Below are 13096 nucleotides of genomic sequence, written 5' to 3' on the forward strand. Positions count from 1 at the left end.
CTTTGGCCTGGAAGTCAGGTGAGCTGGATTCCACTTTCCACTCTGCAGTTACCGTCTAGCACTCTGACGTTGGGCAGGTCACTCTGCCTCTCTGATCTTCAGTTTCTTGTCAATGAAGATGTTATTATACGCCTGACCAATCTTATTAGGACAGTATGAGGTTCCAGCTGTATGTGAAAGTCCTTTTTTACCATTATACATACACAATACTGAATTTGAGAGATTATATCAACCACCAAAGAGTCAGTTCTTTCCCACTGGGAGTTGAACACATGGATGAGAAAATGTATGTGAACCTAGGAGGACTGGAGGAGCAGGTCTTATACCTCTGCCAGCCAGGCTTTGGGTCCCTGCCATGTGTTCTTCAGGCTCCCTGGGCCGACCACAGTTGTGGACACTCATGGCAAACCAGTGGGTGCAAGACTCCTGAAGACATAGATTAGAGATCACTGGGGTACAGAGAGCAATGGAAGCCATGAATGTAGATGGGCTATGATGAGAATATAGACTGAGGGAAGAAAGAGCCTTGGACTGATCCTCAGGAAATGCCAACACTGAGTAAAGCAGGTAGAAAATAAGAATCCAGCAACAGAATCCTGGAAGGAATGGCCAGAAAAATAGGAGTCCCAAGTATGGTATTTTAGAAGCCAAGAGAAGAGAGAAAGAGTCTGCAGAAAGAAGGGAGGAAGGATCATGAGAAGAGGAGGAGAGAAGTTCATTGAAATTTATTGACATTTGAAAACTCCAGTACATTATAATTTTATAAAAATACAACCAATGCATTGAATTTAAAAATCAGAATGAAATATACCAACATGTTAATGGCAATTGTTTTATGTGATCAGAGTTATTATTTTCCTCTTTCTTTTTTCCATATAGTCTTATATGTATTTATGTTACTTTTATAATTGAAAAAGTATATTTAATAATAAAAGATATATGAGTGTGAATACCTTGAATAGGTATAAGACAAAGGGTTATCTGTATGGGCCTTATGGAGAGGAGAGCCACAAAAATGAAATCAGTTGTTGAATTTAACAGTTAAACCTCATGGTAGGATTTGGTCTGACTTACTTTTCTAAAAATATTTTCTTAATGTTCTCTTAATTAAGCAATGTTAATAAATAAGGATGGTGACCAGGCAATGTTTTAACGGGTCCTAAAAGCCTTTAACTGTGTATTTCATTATGACTATAATGTTATGGGCCCAGGTATCAGGGACCATAACCAAGGACTTGGCTTTTCCTATTCTCCTTGTGGTAGACCACATTACTGTTCACCAATATTCATTGTCTCATCCTATGGGAGGAATGTGCTTCCTTAAATCTCTAACATCAGCCTTGGCCATATGATTTCTTTGGCTAACAAAATGTGAGCAGAAGTGACATGTGCCAACATGTGCCAGTGTTTTAAGAGCCAACATATGTTCCACCATGCTTACTTTTCCTCCTATCATTGTGAATCACAGGGGTCTAGACAGCAGCTGCTCTGATAGTCTGGGTCCCAGAGTATGGACAACAGTGACATGCAGGAAGCTCTCAGCCAACCTAGAATGGACTTGTATCCGAGCAATAAATAGAATTTTTTTTGTTTAAAGTGATTGTGATTTGGGGAACTGTTTGTTACTGTAGCCCATCCTGAGAGTTATAGTCTTCTGGAATCTGAAAAGAAAAAATTATCAGCAACACCAGCACTTTCTCAAGAAATCTAATTCTTAAGTCTTTTTTATTTCTCTAGATGATGCATATTTACTACAGGGACTTAATATAGAGGAACTATATCCAGAGACCTCTAGTTTCATTACTTATGATGGGTCAATGACTATCCCACCCTGCTATGAGACGGCAAGCTGGATAATAATGAACAAACCTGTCTATATAACCAGGATGCAGGTGAGCTTCTCTGTGGTCTTTTAGCTAATGGGGAAGATGATGTGAAGACTGGCTGGGTTTGTGGAGTGCCTATTGTATTAGTTTGCTAGGACTGCTTTAACAAAGTACCACAAATTTGGTGACTTAAACAACAGAAACATATTGCCTCACATTTCTGGAGGTTCTAAGTCCAAGATCAAGGTGTCTGCAGAGGTGTTTCCTTCTGAGGAAGTGAGGAATATGTTCCATGCCTCTTCCCTGGTTTCTGGTGGTTTTCTGGCAAAACTTTGGTGTTCCTTGGCTTGTAGGAGCATCACCTCAGTCTGCCTTCATCTTTATATGGCATTCTCTTAATGTCTGTGTCTCTTTGTCCAACCCCCACCCCCACCCCACAATAAGGACATCAGTCAAATGGGGTTACGACCTACCCCAATCAGTCATATTAGATTAGGGTCCAACCCAATAAGCTCATCTTACCTAATTATATCTGCAATTTCCCTATTTCCTAATTAGGTCACATTCTGAGGTACTGAGGGTTAGGACTTTAACTTTTTAATCTGGGGGTACACAATTCAGCTCATCAAATTTATGTTTAAAGAATCAGCATCTGGGGCTTCCCTGGTGGTGCAGTGGTTAAAAATCAGTGGTTGAAAATCTGCCTGCCAATGCAGGGGACATGGGTTCGAGCCCTGGTCTGGGAAGATCCCACATGCCGCGGAGCAACGAGGCCCGTGAGCCACAACTACTGAGCCTGCGCGTCTGGAGCCTGTGCTCCATAAAAGAGAGGCCATGATAGTGAGAGGCCTTTGCACCGCGATGAAGAGTGGTCCCCACTTGCCGCAACCAGAGAAAGCCCTCGCACAGAAACGAAGACCCAACACAGTCAAAAATAAATAAATAAACATTTAAAAATAAATAAATAAAAAGAATCAGCATCTGGAAAGGCTTAGCACAAACTAACTATAGATGCACCCTACCTGTTTGAGTGAGAAAAGACAGCAGGGTTAGTTCCCAAAGTGTGCTCTACAACTCCAGTGTTCAAAAGGCAGAGCAAAATGGGTGGTTTGGTCAAATATGTTTGAAAAAGCTTTATCAGGGAACCCTCTTGCATGGTTAGTGGGGATGTAAATTGATACAGTCACTATGGAGAACACTATGGAGCTTCCTTAAAAAACTAAAAATAGAACTACCATATGACCCAGTAATCCCACGACTGTGCATATACCCTGAGAAAGCCATAATTCAAAAAGAGTCATGTACCACAATATTCACTGCAGCACTATTTACAATAGCCAGGATATGGAAGCAACCTAAGTGTCCATCAACAGATGAATGGATAAAGAAGATGTGGCACATATATACAATGGAATATTACTCAGCCATAAAAAGAAATGAAATTGAGTTATTTGTAATGAGGTGGATGGACCTAGAGACTGTCATACAGAGTGAAGTAAGTCAGAAAGAGAAAAAAAAATACTATATGCTAACACATATATATGGAATCTAAATGTTAAAAAAATGGTTCTGATGAACCTAGGGGCAGGACAGGAATAAAGACTCAGATATAGAGAATGGACTTGAGGACACGGGGAGGGGGAAGGTTAAGCTGGGACGAAGCATTGACATATAGACACTACCAAATGTAAAATAGATAGCTAGTGGGAAGCAGCCATATAGCACAGGGAGATCAGCTTTGTGCTTTGAGACCACCTAGAGGAGTGGGATAGGGAGGGTAGGAGGGAGACGCAAGAGGGAGGAGATATGGGGATATATGTATATGTATAGCTGATTCACTATACAGTAGAAACTAACATAACATTGTAAAGCAATTATACTCCAATAAAGATGTTAAAATTTTTTTTAAAAAAAGTAGAAATAAAAGAGAAAAAAGAAATAAAAAGAGCTAAATCGATTTCATTGCTGGAAGGTTTCTCAGGGTCTTTAGAATGATATACACGTCAGTCTCCAAGAAGAGGCAATATGATATGTAACATTTCATAAACATATTTGAATGTGGGTTTTTTTAGAGCATCTCACAGTATTCCTAGTTGGGCTGGCTAGTATTTCTCAGAACTGAATGGGAACTAGGAGATCTGGCCTCTGAGGTCAACTTTACTAATGGCTCCTTATGAGCTCCTAAGCCTGTTGCCCCACTTCTTTGAAGTGAATTCTCTTCTTTGTAATGAAGGGGGTAAATTACATGAGTCTATTCTATGATTGCAAGAGTCTATAAAAACTCAGAGGAAAGATAAGCAAAGGAAGCAAATCCAATCTCCTTTACAGGATATGTATTTACAACCCAACAGCAATTTGAACAATTTGAAGTATCTGATGCTATCTGTATTTACTGGGACTCTTAGTGACTAGCAACCCCCTCCATCTAACTTCAGCTTAGAAAAAGAATTTATCCATGAGATACTGGGTCAACTTATGGAATTTAAGATCAGAAATTGATGTCAGGAAGTCCCTGGAATCAGAAGCCCAGAAGCCCTTTCTCTCTGTTCTCTCCTGCTCCCTCCTGCACCGTAGCTTCGTTCTCCTCTACTGCTAGAGAGTATTCTTTAGCTTCACAGTCCTGGGTGGAACATGGCTGCAAACATTTTAGTCCAGCTCCAGATCCTGATATTCACAGAAAAGGAACTGAATTAATCCAGCTTAATTTAGCTCTGACTCCTGGACCAATCACTGTAGTTTGAATAATATCTATGTGGGAGAACAATTCCCTGAATTACTGGACCCCAAGGTGTGATAGAAAGAAGAGACCCTGGAGAACACCCAGCTGGGTTTCCTCCTTTGACAGACAGTGTGTCATAGGACAGAAGAGAATCACTGACTTGTTCAGAGGCACACAGGAGCCAGGGAGCTTGAAGCAAGGCTCCCTCCAAGCATGGAGGCATCAGTGGGTTGTACCCACTGAACCCATGAATCAGGGTCTGTGGAGGCCTCAGGTGTCCTTTCCCACACAGCTGGCACTGCCTGGGTTGGCCACAGTCTACATGGTCTTACTTCTTTCCTGGTATGGGTGGATCTCACAGTTGTTTCTCTCTCCTCAGATGCATTCCTTACGCCTGCTCAGCCAGAATCAACCGTCTCAGATCTTTCTGAGCATGAGTGACAACTTCAGGCCCGTCCAGCCACTCAACAACCGTTGCATCCGCACCAACATCAACTTCAGTTTACAGGGGAAGGACTGTCCAAACAACCGGGCCCAGAAGCTTCAGTATAGAGGTGGGTTCAGTGGCTCAGTGGGCAGTGGAGACAGGCCAAGCCCAGTCTTCCTGCTCACACCTACTCTGAAAGGCCAGGCACTATCTCCCATTGGAGGAGTCATGATTATAAGTGATATTTACATGGTGCTTTTCTATTGAAAAAGTCTGTATTTCCTAAACAGAGACAGAGATCAAATCTTTAAATCTTGTCTGGCTCAGGCAAGACAGCATTTTCATTGCCTTTTTACAGAAGAGCCCAGAGAGGCTGATGTTCCCAAAGTTACGTGTTAAAACAGGACAGCTAGAAGCATTAGCACTTTTAGTTATATACACAATAGATCCCCTTTTCCCCTAGAAGGTGAGCAAATAATTCTGGATGCCAGGCCATTGGGACCCAATGAGGTGTGTGTATGAATGTATCTTTTTCTAGTGCTATGTCCCTAGAAGTGACTATAATTCTTACTAGAGGGGACATTCAAGATGCCTCTCGCCTCCCATAACCCTCTGGTCCACACCCAGCCCTCTCTCTTCCCTTCTACACACTAAGTACCTATTGATCATTGTCATAAACTCTCAACATGGAAAGGAAGGTGGAGGAAGGACAGTGTCGTGGAGATGCCCCCAACCAGGAGTTAGGACACCCAAGTTGCTGCCATGGTTCTGACACTAACAAGCCATACAAACCCAGCCAAATCATTTAACCCCAGGGCTCTGGGTGTGTCTGAGAGAGAAAATTAAAGACAGAAATGTGGAGGAAGTTGGAGAGATAAAGTGGAAGGTAGAGGTGGTAGCTGCTTCTAAAGTTGCCTGGTAACATCCATAGTCCCCATATTTAGGCAGCACATTATTGTTTCAAAAGGGCTTCCCTATCCAGGCTCTCATATGCTCCTCACGACAATCATGAAGTAGATGGAATAGGGACACACCCAGAGTGCCAACTTTTTCTGCAAATGGCCAGATGGTAAATACAGGCTTTGTGAGTCATAGGGTCTCTGCCACACTCTGATGTTTTAGGGTGAAAGCAGCCATAGACAATATGTAAATAAATGGTTGTAGCTGTGTTCCAATAAAACTTTATTTACAAAAGCAGTTCACAGCTGGATTTAGCCTGCAGGCTGTCATTTGCCCACCCCTGGCTGTCATTTGCCCACCCCTGGCAGCACCATCCACTATGGCTTTCTGAAAGGATGGAAATGTTCTGTGTCTGCATTGTCCAATAGGGTAGCTACTAGCCACATGTGGCTATTGAATGTCTGAAGTGTGGCTAGTGTGACAACGCAACTACGTTTTCAATTTTATTTATTAATTTAGATTTATATTAGCCACATGTAGCTAGTGACAACCCTATTGGATAGCTCAGGCCTAGAGGTTCATAAGAAAGTGGAGAGGGTAGTTGGGATACATACAAGTAAGCAGACATTTAGAAAACTGTCCCTTCCCCTTTGGAGTAAGCCCCCCAAACTGTGTGTAAATTAATCCAATTATGTCTTGTTTTGTGTTGTTTGTCTGTTTTGTTTTGTTTTTTCTCTCTCTCTTTCCAGTAAATGAATGGCTCCTCAAATAGGAAAGTAAGCCAAGAAGAATCCCACCTCAGTGAAATGCTACAACTGTGAATTGACGTAACCTAAACTGTCCCCTTCTTTCTTCTCTTTCTTTCCTCCCTCAAGCCTCATTCACTCTTTGGATCGGCCCTTTCTTCATGAAAATTGTCTGCAAAACCTTGGCAGAGGAATATATCTCTTACACACACTCACAAATACACACACAAGCACTCACACACACATACACACACATGCAAATATATCTACTCACATACACACTCATACAGCCCCCAAGATGGGAAGTTAAATTTTAGAAACAAAAGGCTCATTCATAAGAGGTCTTAGAAGAAAATAACCAATTAACCTGATTACAATTTTGATACTGTTTTCCGAAACAAATAAATCTACCGAATGAGAATTTTCAGCCTTGTATATTACAAAATTCTTCCAAAAGAGAGAGAGGAGAAAACACAGCTCTGACAGCATCAAGTGGACTTTTGTTCTTTGCATCAAGTAATCTCAAATAGTGTCCTAGGATCCTTTATGGGTGCTGGTGACAGGTGAGCCAAGACAAAGTTGGCCAAGGACACATTTCTAGATTGCGATTCTTCTGTTTACTCAACAATTTAAAAAGAAAAAAGGACAGACATTGAATAGATGCACATTGTATATATATATATCACCACAGACTATTAAAAAATGGAATTATTACCCCTCTTTGTCATATATGTGTAGTAGGATTTGCCAAGATCATATTGATCCATTTGCTGTTTCTTATTTTCCAAAGGTCATACATTGTGTTTGGTTATTGTTAACAGCTCAATAAATGTGTTTAACAAGTTAATTTCATTTTTCTGGCTATAGTCTATTCTCCTTCCTTACAGGCTAAGCCCTGGCTCCATACAACTGCATTCTTTGGTTTCATTTGTTCCTTCATCTACATGTTTTGCTCATTTGCAGCCAGTTTTTACTGAGTTTGTGGCAATGGGAATGCATTTGCTAAGCAAGTATAACTTTAACTCCACTCCATGGCTCGATCATTCATATGAGGTGAGGTTCAGCCTGAGATAGTAGGTGACAGATTTCTTGCACTTCAAAACTGCCACCGCCCACCCCACCCCACCCCCGTGATGCTCCCTTGAAGGAATGCACTTTGTCTTGTAAATTCTTGGGAAAGGGGTGTATTTTCTCTCCAGGTGCAGCTGGATCTCACAAAGTACAAATGAATGCCTTTCTTTTCTTGTTTATAATGGTCACTCACTGTGTTTGGTTACTGTCAAGAAATCAATAAATGTGTGTAACAAGTTATCCAGTACTGTGTCTGAGTTTATTGAGGAGGAGGGCACTCCCTGCTGAAGCCTCTGAGTCCTGCTGTGTCCACAAGCAATTGCATTATGGCCAGCAGGGCAGCCAGAGCCTCCAGAACAGCCTGTCTGGTCATTCCCAGAGCCAGGTAATTAATACCCTGTTGAGAAAACATATAGGCTTAGCTGCTGGAAGGGAAGACTTGGCTGTTCATTCAGTGGCCAAATTAAAAATAACTTTCATCTTTCCTTTCTGTTACAGCTCCAGAAAGAAGGGAAAGCACAGGCATGTAGGATCTGTGCAAACGGGAACATCCACAAATATGTCAAAAACTTAAGCAAGTGGCTAGGTTTATTGATGACGAAAAAAAAAATCAAATAGCCAGATATTTCATATTTGAAACAATACACTTAATTTGATTTTTTCCACTTTTTGCACCAAAATTAGTTAGATGATGGCCTTAACCATGATGACATATGACCCTGTTTCTGAGCAATCATATTTTTCCAGAAAACCAGATCTGTCTGCAAAGATTTAGGGTGGGCAGGTGGCAGTCTTTCTTTGTATGGCTTGCTGCTTCCTCTCTAGGTCAGAATCTTCTTTAGCCTGCAAGGGCAGGCAGTGATGTAGTGTGTCAACTAGGCCTGGCTTCAAATTGTCACCGTACCACTTACCTGCTTGCTGTGTGATCTTAGGCAAGTTGCTTTACTTCTCTGATCTGTAAATCGGGGATGCTAATAACTACTTCCATGAACTATGAGACTTAAATGCTATGTAGCTACTTAAAGCAGCTAGCACAATACCTGCAATGATGGTTCTATAAAGACTGACTATAGAGCACGTGCATTGCCTAAGTATTAGAGGTTTTCCTAGACGAGACCATACCTTCCCCTCCAGGGAGGGGTTAGCATCAGTCACAAAATGGGCATCAAATTAATACCAAATGGAGGAGACAGGAGGAACCCCTGAGTGACTAGGTAGGACGTGGGGGGAGTGAGGGGGGAGGAGAAGTGGAGGCCAGATAGGACCGGTGTCCCTGAGGGGTGGCTGAGAGTGGGGAAATGTTCCCACATCTGGAGGGACCCTCGGGTGCTTGGAAGATCAGGGGAGCACACCTAATGTTTCCCCCACCCACTCAGGCTCCGGGAAGCCTGCTGGGCTCCTGGGCCTGGTCCTCCATTCTCTGGGACTCCCTCCAACCTCATGGGTCCTAGGGGCGTGGGAGGGAGGGAGGATAGGGGAGGACAAGAAGAGGCAGACAGAGGGGGAGGGGACCCTCTAGGACCGGAGAATCAGGGGAGGCACAGCTGGTGTTTCCCCCACCCACTTGGCCTCCGGAAGCCTGCGGGGCTCCTGTCCTCCAAGGCCCCGCTCCACGCCATGTTGGTCCTAAGGGTGTAGGAGGGAGGCAGAGTCAGTAGAGGAGAGGTGGATGTGGGGGGCGGGGGGGTCCCTCCGGGATCGGAGGATCAGGGGAGGCATGGAGGGAATTTCCCCCACCCACTCAGGCCCAGTGAGCCTGCTGCAATCCTGGATCCGGTCCTCTGACCTCCAAGCGCAGAGGCACTCCTGGGACACTCCTGCTGCACTGAGCCTAAGCCCAACACCCACTCCCCACCCAGGGCTTTTCTGGCCCTGTGGGGCCTAAGCATAGTTCCCTCCCACCGCCTAAACCCAGCCCCTGCCTAAGCCCCGCCCCTCAAGCCAAGGCTTTATCCAGCTTTTTTTCCTGAATTTTATTTTATTTATTTTTTTATACAGCAGGTTCTTATTAGTCATCCATTTTATACACATCAGTGTACACATTACAATCCCAATCTCCCAATTCATCACACCACCATCCCAACCCCTACTGCTTTCCCCCCTTGGTGTCCATACGTTTGTTCTCTACATCTATGTCTCAATTTCTGCCCTGCAAGCCAGTTCATCTGACCATTTTTCTAGGTTCCATATATATGCGTTAATATACGATATTTATTTTTCTCTTTCTGACTTACTTCACTCTGTATGACAGTCTCTAGACCCATCCACATCTCTACAAATGACCCAATTTCGTTCCTTTTTATGGCTGAGTAATATTCCATTGTATATACGTACCACATCTTCTGTATCCATTCATCTGTCAATGGGCATTTAGGTTGCCTCCATGACCTGGCTATTGTAATTAGTGCTGCAATGAACATTGGGGTGCATGTGTCTTTTTGAATTATGGTTTTCTCTGGGTATATGCCCAGTAGTGGGATTGCTGGGTCATATGGTAATTCTATTTTTACTTTTCTAAGGAACCTCTGTACTGTTCTCCATAGTGGCTGTATCAATTTACATTCCCACCAACAGTGCAAGAGGGTTCCCTTTTCTCCACACCCTCTCCAACATTTGTTGTTTGTACATTTTCTGATGATGCCCATTCTAACTGGTGTGAGGTGATACCTCGTTGTAGTTTTGATTTGCATTTCTCTAATGATTAGTGATGTTGAGCAGCTTTTCACGTGGTTCTTGGCCATCTGTATGTCCTTTTTGGAGAAATGTCTATTTAGGTCTTCTGCCCATTTTTAGATTGGGTTGTTTGTTTTTTTAATATTGAGCTGCATGAGCTGTTAATACATTTTGGAGATAAATCCTTTGTTCATTGATTCATTTGCAAATATTTTCTCCCATTTTGAGGGTTGTCTTTTCATCTTGTTTATGGTTTCCTTTGCTGTGCAAATGCTTTTAACTTTCATTAGGTCCCACTTGTTTATTTTTGTTTTTATTTCCATTACTCTAGGAGGTGAATCAAAAAAGATCTTGCTGTGATTTATGTCATAGAATGTTCTTCCTATGTTTTCCTCTAAGAGTTTTATAATGTCTGGCCTTACACTTAGGTCTTTAAACTATTTTGAGTTTATTTTTGTATACTGTGTTAGGGAGTGTTGCAGTTTTATTCTTTAACATGTGACTGTCCAGTTTTCCCAGCACCACTTATTGAAGAGGCCATCTTTTCTCCATTTTATATTCTTTCCTCCTTTATCAAAGATAAGGGGACCATATGTGTGTGGGTTTCTCTCTAAGCTTTCTATCCTGTTCCATTGATCTATATTTCTGTTTTTGTTCCAGTACCATACTGTCTTGATTACTGTAGCTTTTGTAGTACAGTCTGAAGTCAGAAGCCTGACTCCTCCAGCTCCATTTTTTTTCTCAATATTGCTTTGGCTCTTCAGGGTCTTTTGTGTTTCCATACAAATTGTGAAATTTTTTTGTTCTAGTTCTCTGAAAAAGGCCCTCTTCTTTACAACTGTGGTTGTTTTACCTGCCAGTTGTTGTTTCATCTATATTTTTATTATTTCTAACATATCTGTTAGTTTTCTTATTTTAGTTTTTACTCTTTGTTATTGTTCTGTCCCTTTTTTTTTCTTTTTCTTTTCTTTTTTTCCTGCCACCCCATGCTGCTTGAGAGATCTTGGTTCATGAGCCAGTGGTCAGACCAGAGCTCCTGCAGTGGGAACTACAAGTCCAAACCACTGGGCTACCAGAGAACCTCAGGGAGTATTCATCAGAGTGAGTTCTCTCAGAGGTCCTCATCTCAGCACCAAGACCCACCTCTACCCAACAGCCTACAAACTCCAGTGCTGGAAGCCTCAGGCCAAACAACCAGTAAGACAGGAACACAATTCAACGCATCAAAAAAAAAAAAAAGACAACAAAATAATATGTCACAGATGAAGGAGCAAGGTAAAAACCTACAAGACCAAATAAAGGAACAGTAAATAGGTAACCTACCTGAAAAAGAATTAAGAGTAATGATAGTAAAGATGAACCATAATCTTGGAAACAGAATGGAGGCATGGATTGAGAAAATATATGAAATGTTTAACAATGATCTAGAAGAAATAAAGAACAAATAAAGATGAGCAACACAATAACTGGAATGAAAAATACACTAGAAGGAATCAATAACAAAATAAATGAGGCAGAAGAATGAATAAGTAAGCTGGAAGACAAAATGGTAGAAATAACTGCCAAGGAGAAGAATAAAGGAAAAGAATGAAAAGAATTGAAGACAATCTTAGAAACCTCTGGGACAACACTAAACACACCAAATTTGAATTATAGGGGTCCCAGAAGAAGAAGAGAAAAAAAGAGAGTCTGAGAAAATATCTGAAGAGATTATAGTGGAAAACTTCCCTAATATGGGAAAGGAAATAGTCACCCAAGTCCAGGAAGTGCAGAGAGTCCCATATAGGATAAACCCTAGGAGAAACACACCAAGACACAGACTAATCAAACTGACAAAAATTAAATTCAAAGAAAAAATATTAAAAGCATCAAGGGAAAAGCAAAAAATAACATACAAAAGAATCCCCATAAGGTTATCAGCTGATTTTTTAGCAGAAACTCTGCAGACCAGAATGGAGTGGCAGGACATATTTAAAGTGATGAAAGGGAAAAACCTACAACCCAGATAACTCTACACAGCAAGGATCTCATTCAGATTCAACAGAGAAATCAAAAGCTTTTCAGACAATCATAAGCTAAGAGAATTCAGCACCACCAAACCACCTTTACAACAAATGCTAAAGGAACTTCTTTAGGTGGAAAACAAAGGAGAAGAAAAATACCCACAAAAACAAACCCAAAACAATTAAGAAAATGGTAATGGGAACATACATATCGATAATAACCTTGAATGTAAATAGATTAAATGATCTAAACAAAAGACACAGGCTGGCTGAATGGATACACAAACAAGACCTATATATGTGCTGTCTACAAGAGACCCACTTCAGACCTAGGGACACATACAGACTGAAAGTGAAGGGATGGAAAAAGCTTTCCATGCAAATGGAAACCAAAAGAAAGCTGGAGTAGCAATACTTATATCAGTTAAAATAGACTTTAAAACAAAGGCTTTTACAACAGATAAGGAAAGACACTACATAATGATCAAGGGATCAATCCAAGAAGAAGATATAACAATAATAAATATTTATGCACTGAATAGAGGAGTGCCTCAATACATAAGGCAAATGCTAACTGCCATAAAAGGGGAAATTGACAGTAACACAATAATAGTGAGGGATTTTTACACCTGCCTTACACCAATGGACAGATCATCCAGACAGAAAATAAATAAGGAAACACAAGCTTTAAATGACACAATAAGCCAGATAGATTTAATTAATATTTATAG

The 13096-nt window shown here is 41.4% G+C and overlaps 1 protein-coding gene across 1 annotated transcript in view; it reads left to right on the plus strand.

The window, feature by feature from the left end:
* CA10 (carbonic anhydrase 10) overlaps nt 1-6644 on the plus strand; it is a gene marked incomplete at both ends in the record, with an annotated part of 622237 nt that extends 615593 nt beyond the window's left edge. Inside the window, 3 exons of the mRNA XM_082679881.1 lie at nt 1738-1892; nt 4925-5099; nt 6622-6644. Coding sequence (XP_082536007.1) covers nt 1738-1892; nt 4925-5099; nt 6622-6644 — 353 coding nt within the window. The remainder of the gene's footprint in view (nt 1-1737; nt 1893-4924; nt 5100-6621) is intronic.
* Between the last annotated feature and the right edge of the window lie 6452 nt (nt 6645-13096).

This window comes from Grampus griseus, assembly GCF_964374135.1.
Source record: "Grampus griseus genome assembly, chromosome: 20".
Classification (NCBI taxonomy): Eukaryota; Metazoa; Chordata; class Mammalia; order Artiodactyla; family Delphinidae; genus Grampus; species Grampus griseus.